At 47.4% G+C, this 21,441-nt stretch overlaps 1 protein-coding gene across 2 annotated transcripts; it reads left to right on the top strand.

Moving 5' to 3' along the window:
• The first annotated feature begins 1,189 nt into the window (after window positions 1-1,189).
• On the top strand, window positions 1,190-20,887 carry LOC112852802 (zinc finger protein 555-like). Of its 2 annotated transcripts, XM_086699580.1 has the most exons (6): window positions 1,190-1,346; window positions 11,436-11,562; window positions 11,995-12,178; window positions 13,277-13,395; window positions 18,054-18,122; window positions 18,452-20,887. In XM_086699580.1, the coding sequence occupies exons 1-5, from the start codon at window positions 1,344-1,346 to the stop codon at window positions 18,074-18,076; spliced, it is 456 nt and encodes a 151-aa protein (XP_086555706.1). In that variant the 5' UTR covers window positions 1,190-1,343; the 3' UTR covers window positions 18,077-18,122; window positions 18,452-20,887. The 2 variants fall into 2 exon arrangements, with proteins under 2 accessions (XP_086555706.1, XP_086555705.1); XM_086699579.1 differs by lacking the exons at window positions 18,054-18,122; window positions 18,452-20,887 and having other exon boundaries at window positions 13,277-14,999.
• Window positions 20,888-21,441: the final 554 nt, after the last annotated feature.

Raw genomic sequence — 21,441 nt, 5'->3', positions numbered from 1 at the left:
GGCAGACGGTGCTGGAGGTTCGTGGCAGAACCCAGTCTTAAGGCATACTTCTAAATCTCATGCTGATTTATTGAAATTTGGCTTTCATTATTAATCCATATTAAGCGAAAAAGTATATAATCATACTTTAAATAGCTTATGAATCCAACAAGTCATTTATTTTTAACTCGAAGCTTTTTATGTATTAATTTTCTAAACATTTTTATGACAGCGTATAAAACCTTTTTGCAAAACCCCCCGATTTTTTTTTTAATTCTGTTTGTAAATCAAGTAAGTGGTACCAAGCGTTTGGACGTCCAGACCCAGCCTAGGCACAGTTTTCTTAAGCGGGTAGGCCTTATTAGATACCTTGGGTGTTAAGCCCCCATTTATTAAGTGTTTTCAGGTCCGTCCCAAAGCCTTACAGAAACTTTCCTGTTGTTTCAAATCAGTTAAGATAGGAACTCAATTGCCTCGGGGACATCACGCTTTTAGTCTGCAGAATTCCCTGGGGACACAACAGAACCCTGATTCCAAATACATCTCTCTGCAGCGTAAAACGCACACCTACGGGTTTCAAAAGCTGCCCGCACTGGGGCGGGGCGCCAGGTCCCGATCCCCGGCGATTAGCGGACCTCCAGCACCGGGACGGGGCCGGAGCCTCAGATGTCAAAGGTCACTCCTGAACCCGGAGCCTGACCCGGCCTTCCGTGCGGTGACGTCACTGCGTAGGGTCTTTGTTCTTGAACAAAGAGTACTCGTCCACGGTCACCTCGCCTCCAGGCCTTTGCGGCCCTGTCTTCTCGGTCCCGGCTCCGGGCAGGGGACGCTCCGCGGCGAAACCGAGTCAGGAGGTCAGGGCCTGCCACGCCGCGCCACCGGGAGGCTCAACTCCCGGCGCAAGTCCGGAGCGCGCGGGTCAGCCACGTGTGTCGGGACGGCCTGTCGCTCAGATGCAGGGGTGTGGTCACGGAGAACCGTCCAATCAGAACGACAAGGGCGTTTCTCGAAACACAATCAGAGGCCCCGGGGCGGTGCTTGGAGAACTAGCCAATCAGGAGCTTGGGTGAGGAGCACTGTCCAATCAAGGGCACCAGAGGTGGGTCTCGGAAAAGTATCCAATCAGGAGCCCTGGGAGAGGGAGGACCCCGAGCACCATCCAATCAGGGCGCGGGGGCCCGGAACACCGTCCAATCAGGCGCGGGGGCGGGCGCGCTTGCGGCCGCGTGGACGTGGCTCCGGGCAGGTCCCGGGGGCTCCTGCGCACCTGCCCGCGCGGACCCAGGTGTCCTCCTCTCACCTGCCCGGCCTTCGGGCCCGCGGGGAAGACGTCTTCCCCGGAGAGCTCGGAGCCGGGCCCCGACATGGTGAGTGCGCGCGGCCCGGGCCGAGACCGGGAGTAGCTGGTTCCATCCGGCCGGAACCCGCTCCCTGCGGCCGCGGCCCGGGTGTCCCCGTCCCCGGGGCTCCCGACCCGAGTCTCCGCCTTCGGGCGAGGGAGGGGGGGATGTTGGGGACTCGCAGTCCTGGGTTGCCCCCCACCTCGGGGGGGCGGGCGAGGAGTGCGGGGGGACCTGTCTGGGGCCCTGGGCTCGGGGTGGGGGGACCCCCTGACAGATCATTGGCCCCAGGTAACCGCTCCTGGGAGGGACGTGGCAGACAGCGGACTGGATCTGGGGCTGAGGGGAGAGGCGGTTCCGGCGCCTGGGTTCCCCTGCGGGGGGCTGGTGCGGCCTCTTGCGAAGCGTCATGCCCTCCCCTCAACACCTGCAGCGGGCCCGGGGTCGGCGCCCTTTGTTCGGGGGTGCAGTGCGGGGGCCCTGCACCGCGCCTGCCTGGTTCGTCTCCCCCCCCCCCCCCCCCACCCCGAGAAGATGTATTCACTTACCGGAACCTCGGTGTTTTAGCAGATGTCAAACCCGTTTAGTTAATAGCGCGAAGGCGAGCATGAAATGTTTTCAAAGGAGTGGATTTCAGAAAAACAAGAAAATGTCTTACATTCCATTTGTTAAACGTTCTCTGGAAGTCCGTCCCCGTGTGTAGTAAGTTTCTCGGGTCTGTGCCTTTGGGTGATGACAGGTGGAATCCCGGGCCTCCCCGGGAAAGGCTTTCTGGGGAAAAGAGTGTCCGAGGAATGGAGAACCATCTCCCTTCCCGTGGGCTGCGGAGGAACGAATACCCTTCCGCAAAGCGTGGTAGGTCAGTTGGTAAATTAGAAGGATGAACCAGTCTGTGAGATTGGTTGGCCAGTCTCGTTGAGTTGGCCGCGTGGAGCGTTTGTGACAGTACCCTTTCCTTTTATTGCTGATACACTTTGCTGTAATGTGCAACAAATTAGTGTCCACGGAAGGGGTAGGAATGCAAGCATCTTTGTTATTTAGAAGTCAGTCTGTCACTGTCTCATGAATTAAAGTGTTCATCATTTCTGCCTCCGCTCTTCAGGGGCTGTCCCGCCGGGAATCGAGTTTCCCGGTAGGCCTGGACCCGTTTCCCATTGATTCGGCCGTCTTCCATCATGTCGGAGTGCTGTTGCCTTAAAATCCCCAGTGTCGGCAGGCCCTGCCTTGTTATTTAGAACACTTTGCCTGTCCTTGGACATTTGTTCTTCTTGTTAGATTTGCAGAATTACTCTTTGTCTAGTCCCCCCGCAAAAAACCACACTTGGGCTTGTGGGTTTAATAGAATATTACGAAGACTGTAGGTCTGTCTTGGGAGGGTTGGTATCTTAGTAACAGTGAGATCTTGTCTCTGTGCTTTCTTTCCATTTATTTCTTTTTGGGTATTAACCCTTAATGGTTTCAGATTTTTCCATCTGGCTCTTTCTATAGCTTTCATTTTACTTATTTGATATTACTGAAATTTGGTTTTCACCATGGTATGTGTCATCTTTTTTAAATGATTTTTTGACTTGCTGTTAATGAAATTTGGTTTCGTATTGAATTTTTATCCTGGACTTGTTAAAAATCTTATTTTGTGACTGTCATTTTTGTTACGTCGGTGTCCCGTATATAGTTTAAAAAAATTTTTTTTTAACGTTTATTTATTTTTGAGACAGAGAGAGACAGAGCATGAACAAGGGAGGGGCAGAGAGAGAGGGAGACACAGAATCTGAAACAGGCTCCAGGCTCTGAGCAGTCAGCACAGAGCCCGGCGTGGGGCTCGAACTCACGGACCGTGAGATCATGACCTGAGCCGAAGTCGGACGCTTAACTGACCGAGCCACCCAGGCGCCCCCCGTATATACAGTTTTTAAGCTTAGGCACGAAGACCAGTGTTTGTTTTCTAGTATTGGACCTGTGTTTATTTTCTGGTGGTACCGGATCAGATCTCTAGTATAATGTTGATTAAATCAGGAGGGAGGTGCCGGGCATACCTGATTTGTACCCAATTGTTTTGGAGGAAACAATGAACTTCATACCGTTTTATATGATCTTTGTTCTGTTTTTTTTTTTTTTTTTTTTAACGTTTATTTATTTTTGGGACAGAGAGAGACAGAGCATGAATGGGGGAGGGGCAGAGAGAGAGGGAGACACAGAATTGGAAACAGGCTCCAGGCTCCAGGTTCTGAGCCATCAGCCCAGAGCCCGACGCGGGGCTCAAACTCACGGACCGCGAGATCGTGACCTGGCTGAAGTCGGACGCTTAACCGACTGCGCCACCCAGGCGCCCCATCTTTGTTCTGTTTTGAACCTTCTTTCATTGGTTTTCCTTGACCAGGTTGGGCATGTTACCATCGTTTCCCAGTGGTAAGATTTTTTTTTTTTTTTAATTTTTTTTTCCCAACGTTTATTTATTTTTGGGACAGAGAGAGACAGAGCATGAACGGGGGAGGGGCAGAGAGAGAGGGAGACACAGAATCGGAAACAGGCTCCAGGCTCTGAGCCATCAAACCAGAGCCCGACGCGGGGCTCGAACTCACGGACCGCGAGATCGTGACCCGGCTGAAGTCGGACGCTTAACCGACTGCGCCACCCAGGCGCCCCAGCCCAGTGGTAAGATTTTTTATGTATGATTGCTGAATATTATAAAATGGCTTTTGACGTCTCTTGGGAGCATTACACGTAAATCACACGAATTGGTTTTAGCATATTCTGTTGTGTGATATAGCACCAGTGCAGGAAAATGCATTTGACACAGGTTCAGTTGACAGATAACTTAAAAAAGAACCCTCCGTGCAGTGAAATTCAGCCGTAAATGTAGAACAAGCCTTCACACGAGAAGCCCCACTTGAAGTGAACCCCAGGCAGGCCCTCTCCCTCTCCAGGGGTAACGAATACGTAGAAGTATATGAAGACTTGTATGTGTATATTTGTGGTTCTGCCCATAGAGTTCCGTACACACATATCGTTACATGTGTGTATGTAACATGTACATGTGTGTATGTTTTTTAGCGATTTAGGTATCTAACTGCAGTATAATCAGAAATGATTAATTTTCCTGCTCTCCTCTCCTCTGCCCTGCAGCCAGTCATTCATATGTATCTATGTCAATAGCCACACAGAGATCAATGACACACAAACACACACGTCAACATATATACGTTCTTCCGAACCCGCTTGTGTGGCACATTTCCCGTAGTACGGCAACTTGATTTTCTTATTTATCATTTTCCTCCCAAGAGAATTTAAAATCCACGTGGTTCAGAATTCTTGTTTTGTTCAGTGCTGCAGCCCCGGTGCCCGCAGGTTCTAGGACCCAAGTAACCGCGACCTGAATACAGTTCACTCCGCGAAAGAGCCAGAGGTGAGGTCCTCAGACAGAGCGGTCCTGCAGGGACACAGGGCTCTGCCACGAGCAGGAGCGTGAGGGCATGAGGGCAATAGGAGAGGTTCCTGTTGCCTACTCACCTTAGTGCCTGGCAGAAGTCCGTGCATTCTTCTTACCACACTGGGAAACAGCAGTCACAACAGAGAAACCACCACACGGTGTGTGTACGAGTGCAGGCGTTGGAGGAGTTTCGGGGATGTTACCGACCGTCCTGCATTTCCTCTGCCGTGAGCCAGTTTTAATAATACCTGCTTTGCGGAGTTTTTAAGAATATCCGAGCTGATGCATACGAGGCTTTTGGCAGAATTTTTTGCATATACTGGGTTCTGCATGGCGCTTAAAAAATTAATTTCATAAAGGTGGTGGATTTGAGCCAGGTGTGTTGGGAGTCCCTGTCTCCATCTGCTGGGGCCGCTGTAACAAAAATGCCATAGACCAGGGGCGCCCGGGTGGCTCAGTCGGTTGAACGTCCAACTTCGGCTCGGGTCATGATCTCACAGTTTGTGAGTCCGAGCCCCGCATCGGGCTCTGTGCTGACAGCTCAGAGCCCGGAGCCTGCTTCGGATTCTGTGTTCCCCCCCCACCGCCCCGGTCTCTCTCTGCCCCTCCCCAGCTTGCGTTCTGTCTCTCAAAAATAAACATTTTAAAAATAAAATAAAATTGAGGCGCCTGGGTGGCTTAGTCAGTTGAGTGTCCGAATTTGGCTCGGGTCGTGATCTCACTGTTTGTGAGTCCGAGCCCCACATCGGGCTCCGTGCTGAGAGCTTAGGGCCTGGAGCCTGCTTCTGATTCTGTGTCTCCCTCTCTCTCTGCCCCTCCCCCAATCATGGTGTCTTTCTTTCTAAAAAATAAATAAACATTAAAAAAATGCCACAGACCAGGCGCTTATAAACAATATACATTTGTCTCTCACAGTTCTGGAGACCGAGAAGTCCAAGGTCAAGGTGTCTTGATGTCAGATTTGGCAGATTTCTGGCAGAATTCGTGTCTGGTGAGGACCTTTTCCTGGCTCACAGACAGTGGTCTCCTCACTGTGTGCTCACATGGAGGGACGAGGGAACTCTCTCGGGCCTCTTATAAGGGCACTCACCCCACCTATGAGGGCTGAAGCCTCCTGGCCTAATCCCCTCCCCAGGGCCCCACCTCTCAGTACCCTCACACTAAAGTTAGGATTGAACCTGAATTTTGGAGGGCACAAAAACATTTCAGTCCGTAGCAGTCCCCAAGACCACCCTTAAGTTCAGAGGTCCACTAGGAGGACTCCCAGGACTCAGCACGTAGTTGCGCTCACGGCCCTGATTTATTACAGCGCGAGAGAATACAGCACCAGGTCAGCAGAGGGGAGATGTGCCTGGGGCCAAGTCCCGAGGACACCAGCCACAGGGTTCCAGGTGTCCCCTCCGGGGACATCATGCAGGATATGCTCAGTCCCTCCAGTAGCCCGGAGTGAGGGCACATGTAAATGGTGTCTACCAGGGAAGCTAACGAGAGACTCTGGTACCGGGTCATGGAGACACCCTATGCCTAGCACGTACCAACATTCTAGACTCTCAGAAGGAAAGCTGGTCTTCAGCACAAGACATTACTAGCATAACAGGACATAGGGAGCCTCTCCTAACAGGGTGGTGGGAAGCCTTCCCAAATCCAAGTTCCTGTGAACTAGCCAAGGGCCAACCTTGGGAGCAGGACTCAGGCCTATTAAGTTAACACTTCTGAACAGTCCGTTCCGGGGCACCTTGGGTGGCTCAGTCGGTTGGGCGTCCGACTTCAGCTCAGGCCGTGATCTCACAGCTCGTGGGTTCGAGCCCCGCATCGGGCTCTGGGCCGACAACTTGGAGCCTGGAGCCTGCTTCAGATTCTGTCTGTCCCTCTCTCTCCGCCCCTCCCCTGCTTATGCTCTGTCTCTCTCTGTCTCAAAAATAAATAAAAACATCAAAAACAAATTTTTTTGAACAGTCCATTCCTTTGGCCCTTGGACAAGACATCTTTACAGCAAAATTATTATCAGTGGTACCCTGTGTAGCCGAGTGAGACCAGTCTGCAGTATTGGTTTTGGTTATGCCCTTTATGGGTCCTGACTTGTCCAGTTCAAGCAAATCCCGTTGCTCATAAAGGTAAAGGTCTTAGAACATTAGGAGGCTCATCCTCAAAATTTCTGTATTGTTTTATTTTCACCTGGCCTCAGGTGTCCGTTCTGGCATGGCACAACTCTGGCTGACTCGAGTGTCTTTCAGGGATAAGATAGTGTCCTGATGGGATATGCATTAGGCAGCCAGGTCAGCGGGTCCCCACTGTGGACTCTGGGGTGGGGGGGCTTGCCCTGGAGTTTTCAGTGCAGCCTATTTATTATTGTTTTAAAAAATATTTTTATTTATTTTTGAGAGAGAGGGAGACAGGGTGTGAGTGAGGGAGGGGCAGAGAGGGAGGGAGCTAGAATATGAAGCAGGCTCCAGGCTCTGAGCTGTCAGCACAGAACCCGGTGTGGGGCTTGAACTCACGAACCGCGAGATCATGACCGCATCCGACTTTGGCTCTGGTCATGAGTTGGACGCTTAACTGACTGAGCCACCCAGGCGCCCCAGCCTATTTTTTTAACTTTATTTATTTTGAGAGGCCGAGAGAGAAGGGGCGGGGGGGGGGGGGGAGGTGAATGGGGGAGGGGCAGGGGGAGACAGAATCCCAAGCAGTCCCCACGTGGTCAGCACAAAGCCCAACATGGCGCTCGAACTGACGAATCACGAGATCATGACCTGAGCCGAAGTCGGACGCTTAGCCAACTGAGCCACCCAGGGCGCCCTCAGTGCAGCCTATTTGAAGTAACGCAGTCTGGTCCTTGTTAGCAGGGATGCCTGCGGTGGTCACCTTCAGACACTTTTGTGACCCACAACACTAGTTCGTCCACCTCACCGGTGGGGACGGCATCTGGGGGTGGTCTGTGCGGAAAGTAATGGAAACGAACAGCTTGATTTCAGATTGTCTCGTTGGAGAACAAGGCCTTCATCACCGGCAACCGCGAGTGACCCAGATGGACCACCTGGAGGTTTTCGTGGGTTAGGACCTCAGACAAGTGTCCTAAGTTTGCAGGGTTCCCGGTCAGAGTCCTGTTCCTGGAGCTTGCACCTGCTTTCAGAGCAGCCCAGCGTGCAGTGAGGCTGAAACAGCCATCGCGGACACCGCGGGCCGTTAGCTTGCAGTCAAGTTCAGGCGGTTTGCAATTCCCCAAATCACCAGGGGCCTCTTTTAGAAGCAGCAGAGCTGAGATGCTGCAGGGTCAGAACTGTGTGTTCCAAGCTGCACGTGCGGTCCCTGCTCTCATCGGAGTCCACGTGACGCACTGCCGGACCGTCATCTGCGTCTAGCGGCCATCAGAAATGGGTTTTGGTGGGGCGCCTCGGTGGTGGTTCAGTCAGTTGAGCATTTGACTTCAGTTCATGTCATGATCTTGCAGTTTGTGGGTTCGAGCCCCGCGTCGGGGTCTGTGCTGACAGCTCAAAGCCTGGAGCTGCTTTGGATTCTGTATCCCTCTCTGCCCCTCCCCTGCTCACGCCCTGTCTCTCACCCTCTCAAAAATAACAAACTTTTTTAAAAAAAAGAAAGAAAAAGAAGTAGGTTTTTGTAAGAGCTCTTTGGTAAGCTGAAAAATTGTACTTAAAATTCCCAAAGCATCTCTCCATTTAGAGATTGCCTGCTTCACTGTTTCCCTCTGGTTGTGAACCTCCGGTAGGTAAAAACTCAGTAAAAAACCTAAACTTGTTCTACCACTTAGGAGTTTAAATTCCACCCCAGGCACCAGTGGCAACAAGCAAGGGGGTCGTGTCCTGTTCACACTGTTTCCCTGCACTGATTGGGATGATTCCTTTAGCATTTATTACATTACAGGCATGTGGGTCCATTTTTATCTTCCTTGCAGATGCAGTAGCCACAAAACAAAACCAATTTGAGTAAAAAACCCACAAAACAACCTTTTCCCTTTTTCCTCATCACAAACTTATTTGAAGCCGTTTGAGTTCTGTAGTGTTGCCGTAACAAGTGACCATAAACTGGGTGGCTTCAGAACTCACTCTCAGATTCTGGAGGCTGGAAGCCCAAGATCAAGATGGCGGAGGGTTGTGCTTCTGTGTCATCCTGGTGTCTTACGGCCTCGGGCAGCCCCGGGTGTTCTTTTGTTGGTGACAGCATAATTCCAATCTCTGCACCCCATCTTCATGTGGCTGCCGTCCCTGCGTGTCCTTGACTTTGCATTGGCATTCCCCCTTCAGGATGCCACCAGCCAGATTGGATTCGGGCCCATCCTACCGACCTTGTCTTAACTGGGTTACATTTGCAAAGATCTTATTTCCAGGGAAGGTCACATTCATAGATACCAAGGGTTAGGATTTCAGCGTACCTTTTTGGGAGACAGCGTAACCCACGATGAGGCCCTTGTAGTGAGTCCAGCATTTACTGGGTAACACTACAGCTGCCAGGGATGATCCCGGCTGCCATGTGAGGGGTGGGCCGGGAGGCTGCGGCAGCCCAGCAACAACCAGGCAGAAGGATGGGGAGAGGATCCCTGCCCCTGTTCCCTTGGTTTATCTGAAGTTCTGCTCCAGTCCTGGAAACTGATTTAACTAATTTTTTTCTCCCAGCGGAATGCAAACTTTTCATATATTTTGCCCATCCATAGTTTACCCTTGGGAACCTGGGGGCCCTTTCTCCTCCTGCCTGGAAGAGAGAACAAAAATCCGAGACCTCACCAAAGCTGTGTTTTGTTTAAGTCTTCTCGCTCAGATAGCACGGCCCAAAGCAGCAGTATACCGAGTGCGCCAGCCCCCCTTGGGGATGGACCTCTGTCATCTTTACCTCTGTCAACTCTTGGTTCATGACAGACTGCAGCTCAGCGGTCTCTCCACACCTTCTCTCCATACACATGGCTTCTGCTATGTTTCAGTGAGTCAGGGGGTGTTCTAGCAGATTCCACTTCTGATGCCAACTGTGTCCGGTGTCCCCCAAGACCATCCTTGTGTCCTGTGAGTAGGACCCTCGTGACTTAGCATATAGTTTTACTCATGACTGTGATCTGTTACAACAAACAGAGACACAGCAGAGTTAGCACAGGGAACAGGCACATGGGGAAAAGTGTTCTTTCCCAGTGGAGTCACACGGAGTGCGCCCAGCAGTGAGTCTTGACGACGCGGGAGGTACTGTCACGCAGGGAGTCTTGGTAGAGACCCAGCGCCCGGCATTTTGACTCCAGACTCCCAGAAGGAAGGCAGGTGTTGCATATTAACGTGTCACGTGCACAGCAGTTTAGACACCGTGGGTGAGATCAGTCAGGCTGGTGTGAAACCTGAAACCCAGGTTCCCAGACACCAGCCTTGCCAGGAGTTGTGTCTACGAATAAAGTTAAGGCCCCTGATGGCACGTTTCGTACACACTAGGAGTGGGGATTCACTGGAAGAAGCACTACAGATAACTAAGAACAGTGCAGCTGACTCAGGGACCAGTTGCTCCCTGTGTGCGTCACGGGGATTTTCCCATTCAGCTGCTACCCTGTTGAACAGGTAAATTCTGGCAGCAGAACTGCCGACTGAGAGTATTTTCTCCTGCTCATAGATGTCAGTGGGCCGATGAACTTTTTAAAAGACCAGGGTTCAAGGGAGGCATGCAGCTCAGTGGGTCCTGTGCTCTCAGGGGTTGGCCTGACATGCTCACGTGCCCAGCAGGGGAGGGACAGGGGGAGGAGAGAAATTGAGAGCATGGCCTCTGGGATGATGTATGGAGGGGGGGAGCTTTTACCTGCAACTTGATATGTGGGAGGGTTTCCTTTGTAGGAAGGCACTGCCCAACCCGATCTGTTTTTATCATCAAGGGCAAATTCACTGATGGGTGTTTTTGACGTCAGTTAACCCCCTGGTGGGATGGGACTGAACCTTATCTTCAGTACTCTTCTACGTTTCTGGTGGAAAGAGCTGCTTGTCACCAGATAACATTTGTCTGGTGGGGGTCCGGCGGGCAGTCGCACTGAGACTCGGGAGTGTGGGGAACGAATGGATGCAGGTCTGAGTTCTCATGCCTGTTTCCTCTTCCCTGAGCTCTGACCTCTCAACAACTTTCTATCCTATTCCTGTATGACACAAATACATAAACAGTACTTCCTCAAGAGAATTTTGTCATTTAGCCAGTAGGACCTGTCTACTTAGGGCCTGGAGTTAAGATGTTGTGGTCAGTTGGCCCCTGCTGCAAGATGGATTCCACCAAGTCTCTCAGGAAGGAAAAGTCCCCAATCCTAGAGTGTGTTCTTATTTCATAAAACCTCACCCACGTTTGACCTGGGGCTTGACATGGTGCGCAACAGGGAAGGAGCGAAAGTAGTTTGTATCACAAAGGACCGGTGGGTCTTAAAATGCAAATATTTGATTCATTTGGAGAGCTGTTCTGTGAATTCTCCATTGTGGTCCGAACCCTTTGGTTAAAGGAGAATGAGATTTGATGTGGTTGCAGTAAGAGTGTAAAGATAAGTTCAGTAGGGTGAGTGGTACTGTTAAACTTGTGAGGAGGATGTAAGTGTGGACAGAGTGAGAGATCTGATGATCGAGTCATAGAGTGGACGCTGGGTGACCACAGGGTCTTGTCTGAATGTCCCGTGAATTGAATTGACTTGCTCTAGAGTCTCAACTTTCCTTCTGCACATATGTTGGGTGTTTTAGGACTCAGTGGTCTTTGAGGATGTGGCTGTGGACTTTACCCTGGAGGAGTGGGCTTTGCTGGATTCTGCTCAGAGGAAGCTCTACAGAGATGTGATGCTGGAAAACTTGAAAAACCTGGCCGCAGTGGGTAAGAATGACCTCATTCCTTCACGTGGTTGTTTGGAGAACAAGCATTTCTTACACATCAAGCCTGTTTCAAGATTTTAAATGTGGAAAGGGAATGCTTATTAATTAGTAAGCCAGGGTCACAACCGTCAGAGAGCTAGAATCTTATAATGTCTGCATGAGAATGAGAATCTTTGTATTAAACTGATTTTTTTTTCTTTCTATAAAGCAAGCTCCCTTTGTGTCATCAGAAAATACCGATTTCATGGGTCATTAAGGAGCCCAATGAAGTTTATGTAATCGTATGAGAATTCAACTGCCTTCGTTCAATTGCTTACCGTTTTGAGTCCTCGTACTTGTATCGGTGAAGTCCCGATACAGCTAAAGTGCTTGTGTCATTTCAACTAACAGGTACCTTCTTCCTTTAAAACTTTTGTTCCCTTTTTGCTTTCAGATGATGAGACTCAATTGAAGGCCAATGGGTCTGTTTCTCAGCAGGATGCTTATGGGAATAAAATATCCAAGGGAAACAAATTGGCAAAGTTCACCAGAAATGAATCCTGGGCCTCTGTTTTAGGGAAAATTTGGGAAGAACTCAGCACGGAAGATCAGCCCACAAACCAGGGGAGACATCTGAGGTGAGCTGCACTCACAAGAGAAAGCAGTATTCCAGGAGAGAATCCTAGTATGTCATGAAATTTAAAAAGCAAAGAAAACAAGTCACCCACAGGAGCCTAGATCAAATTTGTTTACTCAATGAGAATTTTTACAAAAAAAATTTCCTTAAATATGATGTTGATGTTGAGTGTTAGAAACATACTTCAGTTGGAAACAATTAGGAGGAAAAGCCCATGGTTTTTTTTTGTTTTTTTTTTTATTTTTTTTTAACGTTTATTTATTTTGAGACAGAGAGAGACAGCATGAATGGGAGAGGGTCAGAGAGAGAGGGAGACACAGAATCTGAAACAGGCTCCAGGCTCTGAGCCGTCAGCACAGAGCCCGATGCGGGGCTCGAACTCATGGACCGTGAGATCATGACCTGAGGCGAAGTCGGATGCTTAACCGACTGAGCCACCCAGGCGCCCCGGAAAAGCCCGTGTTTAAGAAATTGTTTTCAGGGAGCCTGGGGGGCTCAGTCCGTTGAGCACCCGCCTTTGGCTCAGGTCATGATCTCATGGTTCGTGGGTTCAAGCCCCGCATTGGGCTGTGTGCTGACATCTCAGAGCCTGGAGCCTGCTTCAGATTCTGTGTCTCCCTCTCTGCCCCTCCCTCCCTCATGCTCTGTGTGTGTGTCTCTCTCTCAGAAATGAGTAAACATTAAAAAAAAAAAAAAAAGAAACTGTTTTCATCATGCCTATGGTTCAATCTCCTCATGATATTGTTTACTCTGCTTTATCAGATGGCCTACACATTCACTGAAATTGATGAAAATGTAATCCTTTTTTTTTAACGTTTATTTATTTTTGAGAGACAGAGAGAGACAGAGCATGAGCAGGGGAGGAGTAGAGAGAGAGAGGGAGACACAGAATCCAAAGCAGGCTCCAGGCTCTGACCTGTCAGCACAGAGCCCAACACGGGGCTTGAACTCACAAACCATGAGATCATGACCTGAGCCAAAGTTGGACGCCTAACCGACTGAGCCATCCACGCGCCCCTAAGAATGTAATGCTGATACTTATTAGTAAATATTAAATCATTAGTCAAACCGTTGATAACATGCTTCTTCTTCTTAACAGAAATCCTGTGGTGGAGAGACTCTCTGAAAGTAATGGTCAGTGCAGGGAAGGCTCCAGTCAGATTCCAAATCTTAATCTGTATGAGAAAACTCTTTGCGGAGTTAAAGAGGATGAATGCAGTGAGTATGAGAAAGTCTTCGGGCGTCACTCCCTCGAGAGTCACATCGCCATGCACGCTGGACACAAAGCGTATCAGTGTCAGGAGTGTGGGCGGGCCTATACCTGTCGTGCACACCTAAGAATGCATGTGAGAACCCACAACAGAGAGAGAACCTACGCGTGTAAATTATGTGGAAAAACCTTTCCTCGTACTTCTTCCCTCAACCGGCACGTAAGGATTCACACTGCTGAGAAAACCTATGAGTGTCAGCAATGTGGGAAAGCCTTCATTGATTTCTCAAGTCTTACTAGTCATGTGAGAACTCACACTGGAGAGAAGCCATATAAGTGCAAGGAATGTGGGAAAGCCTTCAGTTATTCCTCAACTTTCCGGAGACACATGATAACGCACACTGGAGAGAAGCCCTATAAATGTAAGGAATGTGGGGAAGCCTTCAGCTACTCCTCAACTTTTCGGAGGCATATGATCTCACACACTGGGGAGACACCACATAAATGTAAGGAATGTGGAGAAGCCTTCAGCTACTCCTCAGCTTTTCGCAGGCACATGATCTCACACACTGGAGAGAAGCCCTACGAATGTAAACAGTGTGGGAAAACCTTTATTTACCTGCAGTCCTTCCGGAGACACGAAAGGATTCACACTGGAGAGAAACCCTATGAATGCAAACAGTGTGGGAAAACCTTCATTTATCCCCAGTCCTTTCGAAGACACGAAAGGACTCATGGTGGACAGAAGCCCTATGAGTGCAGCCAGTGTGGGAAAGCCTTCAGCCATCCCTCGTCCTTTCGAGGGCATATGAGAGTGCACACTGGGGAGAAACCTTATGAATGCAGTCAGTGTGGCAAAACTTTCAACTGGCCCATCTCCTTACGAAGACATATGAGGACACACACCAGAGAGAAACCCTACGAGTGCAAACAGTGTGGGAAAGCCTTCAATTTGTCTGCTTGCTTTCGAGAACATGTGTGGATGCATCCAGGAGACAAGTCCTATCAATGCAAGCTATGCGGGAAAGCGTTCTATTGCCACATATCCTTACAGAAACACATGAGAAGGCACACTGCAGAGAAACTCTATGAATGCAAGCAGTGCGGGAAAGCTTTCAGTTGGCCTGAACTCCTGCAGCAGCACGTGAGAACACATACCGCGGAGAAACCCTATGAATGTAAGGAATGCGGGAAGGTCTTCAAATGGCCGTCATCCTTGCCGATACATATGAGAGTGCACACTGGAGAGAAACCCTATGAATGTAAGGAGTGTGGGAAGGCTTTTAGTTGTTCCTCATCCTTAAGAAGACATGTAAGGATACACACTACCGAGAGACACTACTTATGCACTGCGGGAAATTCTGCAGATGAATTCATGCCCCATGCTTCAGAAAATCCACACCAGGAGAGAAATCTGATAAAAGTTGTAAATATGGTACTGCCTTTGTGAGAACCCCATCAAAGTGGACCCATGGGGTGTGCATTTCTAGTTCTTTTACAGATAAAAACTTGGGTGCAGAATAGCTCTCCAAGTACTCTTAGCTTTCATACGAAAGTTTTCAAATACTATGTTTTCCCCTACATTTCAGTAAATAAACCTATCTTTACAGTTTGTTGGACTCCTGGTGATTTGAAGTGTGTTTTTAATATGTAAGTAGTTTTAGTTTTTTAGTTCTTTAAATTCTTTAAGGGGTTTTTGGAACAATGACACTTTGGTATTTCTTGGGATTTTCTTACTAGCTTGGTGTGGCAGATCCTGGGTATCACCTGTTACGTATTTTCTGCCATACTGAGAATCTATTTATTTGATTTGGCCAGAGGAGCCTTATTGCATTTGCTTTACAAATATTTTGCAGAAATTGATAATTATGCAGAGTTCTTCAAAGCATAGTCTCATGTGAATTGTCACTTTCAACTTTTTCCCTTTGCTCCTTGCCCTTGAGTGTGATTGGAAATTGGACAGTAGGCTTTTACTTGAGAGATACTTTGCAACCATGAGATATAAGATACAGAGTTTGAGGTGGTTCTTCCAGATTGTATTATGTCAACATGGGCAGTGTTGGAAACTACATTTCCCAGAAACCCTTCCCTTTACGTTCAGATTTACCAATAGCCTAACTTGGCACGAGATTTGGAAGGTGGAAGTGAAGAAGCCATTTCTGTTTGGAGCCATATTAAAGTGTGATAGATGCAAAGGAGCTTCTTTTCCCCTGATTTTGGCGCTGCCAATCAAGAGTATCGTGCAAAAGAAATGCCATGTGCTTGATTCCCATTTTTCTCAGAGTTGCAGGCTTCCATGAATATCTTCCTGAGCTGCGTATAAAGGATCCATTTGTGTGGTCTTGCACTCACAGTTTGGATATTCTTACAAACTCTGATGTGTCCTCTAGACCACTGTTTCAGACTCATGGTTAGTGATCTTTTCTGATACTATGATTTCACTCTTCTCTAGATCTTCACATATGTGTATAAGGTCTAATTTGTATAGTGAACGCCTTATTTTCAATACTTCTAGTGACTCTGTGATCCTGATTCTGCCATAAAAGCTACAGTGTTGCTACAAAGCAAAATAACACATGGGACTTAGTTAACCTATCACATCTTGTAGTGTGCTGAGTCAGTCCTTCAACGTGAGAAAAAAACACCTTCGTATACTAGATTTGGGAGAGCCAAATGCTGTTTCTTGCTAAGGGTTTTACTGTTATGTTTGATTATGTGTCACTAAAAACAGTATGTATTTTATCAAGGGAAATCTTTTGTAGATATTTCCTAGAAATACACAACTTACAGTATTTTTATATCATCTGTGCACTTACTGCATTACTTTTCTGGGGCTGCTGTAACAAAGTACCACAGTCGGGTGGCTTAGGACAACAGAAATTTTGGTCTCATGGTTCTGAAGGTAGAAGTCTAAGTTCAAAGTATTGGCCAGACCATGCTTCCTCTGAAGGTGCTAAGGAAGGGTCTGCTCCAGCCCTCTCCTAGCTTTTGGTAGTTCATTGGCTTGTGGCGATATAACTGATCTTTACTCTGCATTCTGCCCACATGCGTGTTTATCTCTTCATCTGGGGTTCTTTTTATAAGGACCACACATATCCAGTTAGGGCTCATCCTATTCCAGTATCACCTCCTCTAATTATATTGGTGGTAACTCTGTTTCTAAATAAGATCACATTCTGAGGTGCTGGGGATAGGACTTTGGTGGACAATTCAACCTGTAACTCTACCAAATGCTATACTCTTTTTCATTTACTGAGAGAACACATTAAAATATCCCATGGCAATTATGCATTCCGGATCAACTGTAATTTTGGTAAGCATTATACATTGTAAGTCAGTATTTCCAGGTGCATACAACTTAAGACATTTTTGTCGTGTAACTTTTTTTATTGTTGTATAAGAATTTCCTATTAAACTGATTTCTTACTCATTGCTAATAAAACCTTAAATAATTGTTTTGTCAAAGCTTTCTAACTCAAACCACTGGGAACACACTGGTAGTCAATGAAAATTGGGTGCATTGAATTCAAGCAATTTGAGTGAACACATGGACAGTGGGATGTATCAGTCAGAGGGTGTTTGGAAGGATATATTTTCAGATTTTGGCTTGTGTTTGGTGATTGTAGAAGGCAGAAATAACTGAATTTAGCTAACTAAAATTGGTAGAGCAGTCATTGAGAAGAAGGGTTGTTTTTAAAAAAAAAAGTTTTAATTTTAATTCCAGTTAACATAGTGCTATGTTAGTTTCAGGTCTACAATATAGTGATTCAACATTTCATACAGCACACGGTGCTCATCACAAGTACATTCCTTATCCCCATCACCTATTCAACTCATCCCCCTACTCCATCCCTTCTGGGAACCGGCAGTTCTCCATAATTGACAGTCTATTTCTTGATTTGTCTCTTTTTTTCCCACTTTTGCTGGTTTTGTTTCTTAAATTCCACATATGGGTGAAACCATATGGTATTTGTCTTTCTCTGACTGATTTCACTTAGCATAATACTCCAGCTCCATCCTTGTTGCAAATGGCAAGATTCCTTCTTTTTTATGGCTGAATGATCCATTGTGTGTGCATCTTCACATCTTTATCCATTGATCTATCAGTGGACACTTGGGCTGCTTCCATATCTTGGTTATTGTAAATAATGCTTCTGTAAATATCGGGCTGCACGTATCCCTTTGAATTAGTGTGCTTACATTCTTCAGGTAAATACCCAGTAATGCGACTGCTGGATCATAAGGTAGTTCTATTTTGAAGTATTTGAGAAACTTCTGTATTGTTTTCCACAGTGGCTGCACCAGCTTGTATTCCCAGTAACCATGCACGAGTGTTCCTTTTTCTCCACATGCTTGCCAACACTTGTTTTTTCTTGTGTTGTTGATTGTAGCAATTCTGACAGGTGTGAGATGATACCTCATTGTGATTTTGATTTGCGCTTCCCTGATGATGAGTGATGATGAGCATCTTTTCATATGTCTGTTGGCCATCTGTAGGTCTTTGGAGAAATGTCTGTTCATATCTTCTGCCCATTTTTTAATTGGATTTTTTGTTTTTTGGGTGTTTGAGTTTTATATATTCTTTATATATTTTAGATACTAATCCTTTATTGAATATGTTGCCTTTTAGTTCTTAAAAAGTTTTTTTTTTCTGTTTATATTTTAGAGAGAGAGAGAGACAGAGTATGAGCCAGCAAGAGGTAGAGAAAGAATACACCATCACTCTCGAACAGAGGTGCCCATTTGTTTTCAAATCCCCCAAACCTAGTCAGTGATCTTAGTTCCCTGTCTTTGTCATGTCTCACAAAAGGAATGCCTGTATATAGTCTTAGAAGTCTGTAAAACTTGATGCCATTCGGACGTCACGGCAGCCCCACCGGGCTGAGAGCACGTGCCCCATGGCCACAACAGCCCCTATTCCCGCAGGAGCCCCAGCTCATCGCTCCCCACTTTGGCCGTGTGAACAGTCTCAAACCCTCAGTGAAGTCACTACTGGATGTTTGGTCAGGGCCCTCAGGTAGGTGCATGCACACTCACACCTGTTGTCCCTCACTCACCTGCCAGTGTTCTGGAATCTTCTGGCCTGAGGACTGAGGCTGCGGCACAAGCACTGTCGGCGCCGGGACTCCTCACCACAGCTCATGCCTACCCGCCGCCCATCCGGGACTACAACGCCACCTCACCAGTGCACATGCGCATTTCTACCAACGCCCGTGCTCTGCGTTCCGGTTCCGCGTAGTCTCAGCCCTGCTGCCTGTGAGAAGTGGAGGTCTCGAGCAGAGACTCCACAGAGGCCCAGAGCTCCACCCTTCAGACTCCTCCCAGCATGCCCTGCGCCCCGTGAGGAAGTACTCCTCAGAGCCACCTGGGATTGAAGCCCACGCGGAAGTACGCAGGCACGTGTGGGCGGGGCGGACGCGCACGCGCACGCGCGGAAGACACTACACCAGCGAAGAGGGAAGTGGAGTCCCCGTCCCTGGGCTTCAGTTCCTGTGGCTGCCTGGCTTCTGCTATGGGTGGCTCAGTGGCTGGGAGACGTGTGTGGGACGAGCTCCTAAGTGCCCAAGGTGTCCACCCGCGGAGTCTTGGGAGGAGGTTGGGGCCGCCCAGGGTGGATGGAGCAAGGTGTGTGGGCACATGAGACCAGGAGGGGCGAGGACTGCCAGGAAGACCGCAGTGTAGGAGACGGTGGCTGCCGGTCCACGAGATGGGCACCGTTATTGCCTTCACCGAGCTTCCAGTTGGAAAGCAGTGACAAGAGGTCAAAGTAGTGATGAGTGCATTTCTCAACGAATCCTAAAAGCAGCGTGTGGGGCTGGAACACCATAACCCCAGCCATATAGGGTCCCTTCCACTTCTTCCTCGGATTCCTGTGTAGGGGTTCTTATCAAGAGAGGTTTTTCCCTACCGCACAGATTCAGAAAGTGTGAAGTCCCCGTTCCAGGAGGAGAGACAGCAGTAAAACGTGTAGTGTAGCTGATGTGGATTAGTCTGGAGTAGAGAGCTGTTGGGTGGGTGGTTTTCAGAGGGCCTGTGTATCCCTGGGAGTGAATTAGTTTTCTCTGGAGACATCATCTTTGCCAATGTGTCTGAGTTTCTGTGTCTGTCTGGGTGTGTCCACATGTGTGTCCGTCCCAGTGACAGTTTTTGTGATTTTGTCGCTGCAGCGTGTGTATATGTCAGAGAGTTCAGGTGTTTGAGTGGTGGTTCCTGTGCTGGCAGGAGTGTCTGTTATCGTCCGCGTATCTTACTGCATGGCTGTAGTGTTTTCCCTGGGTTTTTGCGCAGTTGTGTGTATGGAAACCCAAATACACAGTAAAAACAGATGGTTACAAGTCACTTGTGTTTAACTTTTAGGAGTCAAATATTTACTGTAATAAATTCTAACGAAATATTTAAAAAGAAAGCTTCACAATTATTTTTAGTAGGTTTTCATGAGCTCCAACATTCTACAGAGTGCTTAGTCCTAGATTAACAGTATAGCACCTGCTGGCAGTAATTTGGACTTCTCTAGAATTTCTCACACCTAAGTTTCTTTCCTTATCTGTTGATTTTTCACTTCAAGTTTCTAACACCAACGGTGGTTCAGATAAACTCTTGAATGATAATTGTCATGTGATGAAGTATTTTAGATTGTGATCATTCTTAAAGTAAATGAACAGGTGACACGGAAATGGATCTCCAAAGGGCAAATAAGGAATATGGTTGACACAATGCCATCTTGTCATTTGGTTTTTCCTGTAGATCACTAAGAGAAACTTCTATGTGGCAAGAGGATAATAATTTGCACTTCAGTTTGAACTTAATCTTAGAAAAAATTAAATTCTGTATCATTTCAATAACGTTTTGTTTCCAAATATTTAAAATTCATATCATCTGATTCCACAAAATGGGGAAATAAATGCAAGCACTCACTAACCATTCCTGCATGAAGACTTTCTTGGTTCTTTGTCAGTTGTATAAATTTCTTTTCCTTCTCTGACCTTCCAGAGCACATCATTTCTATTTATAAATAGCATATTTTGTCCAACATCTTGCTAATTTTGCAAATGTTGTCATTAATTGCAATTGTGCAAATAACCATTAGTCAGATTTTGCTTATTACATGCTGCAGTAAGCATTTATTTTCATGTTCATAGGTCTGACTTTAGGTGGGTTGTGACAAGTGGTGGGTTTTCAGGAAGCTGTATTGGCTCTGATCTGAGATGTCCATTCTGAGGCTGAAAGGACTCAGAAGCTCAGGGAAGCTTCTTCAAGATGAGGCACTAGAGGAACAGAGGAAAGCCAAAAGCACATTTTAGGGTTTCTGCCATAACATTTGCTCACATAGCGCTGGCTTAAGTGAGTCACATGGTTCAAAATGGAGGAAAAATTACTATTGTGCTATCATGAGGACATTGCTAGATTGTTTCACAGGGGATTGGAAAATCTACCACACAATCTGAATATCCTTTTAAGAAAGGGGTTGCATTAGCATAATTATAGAGACCATACCAAAACTTCCTTTTAAAAAAATTTTTTTAACGTTTATTTATTTTTGAGACAGAGACAGAGCATGAATTGGGGGAGGGTCAGAGAGAGAGGGAGACACAGAATCTGAAACAGGCTCCAGGCTCTGAGCGGTCAGCACAGAGCCTGACGCGGGGCTTGAACTCACGGACCGCAAGATCATGACCTGGGCCGAAGCCGGCCGCTCAACCGACTGAGCCACCCAGGCGCCCCAAAACTTCCTTTTATAAATAGTTTTTCTTTCTTTCCTTCTTCCTTCCTTCCTTCCTTCCTTCCTTTTTCTTTCTTTCTTTCTTTCTTTCTTTCTTTCTTTCTTTCTTCCTTCCTTCCTTCCTTCCTTCCTTCCTTCCTTCCTTTCTTTCTTTCTTTCTTTCTTTCTTTCTTTCTTTCTTTCTTTCTGTCTATTTATTTTGAGACAGAGCTGAGAGAGTGAGTAGGGGAGAGATCCATAGAGAGAGAGAGGGAAAGAGAGAATCCCAAGCAGGGTTTTGAACTCACAAACCATGAGATCATGACCCAAGCTGAAACCAAATTAACTGAGCCAC

The sequence above is a fragment of the Puma concolor genome, chromosome A2 (assembly GCF_028749965.1).
Source record: "Puma concolor isolate L17-30 chromosome A2, mPumCon1.1.hap2, whole genome shotgun sequence".
Taxonomy (NCBI): Eukaryota; Metazoa; Chordata; class Mammalia; order Carnivora; family Felidae; genus Puma; species Puma concolor.
Note: the sequence above shows the minus strand (reverse complement) of the source record. Positions and strands in the feature narration are given on the sequence as shown.

What these genes read in the sequence shown, in the direction of transcription:
- LOC112852802 (XM_086699579.1), top strand. An exon ending in GAAAAACCTGGCCGCAGTGG is followed by an intron (nt 11,563 to 11,994) that starts GTAAGAATGACC and finishes TTTTGCTTTCAG; the next exon opens with ATGATGAGACTCAATTGAAG. An exon ending in AACCAGGGGAGACATCTGAG is followed by an intron (nt 12,179 to 13,276) that starts GTGAGCTGCACT and finishes TCTTCTTAACAG; the next exon opens with AAATCCTGTGGTGGAGAGAC.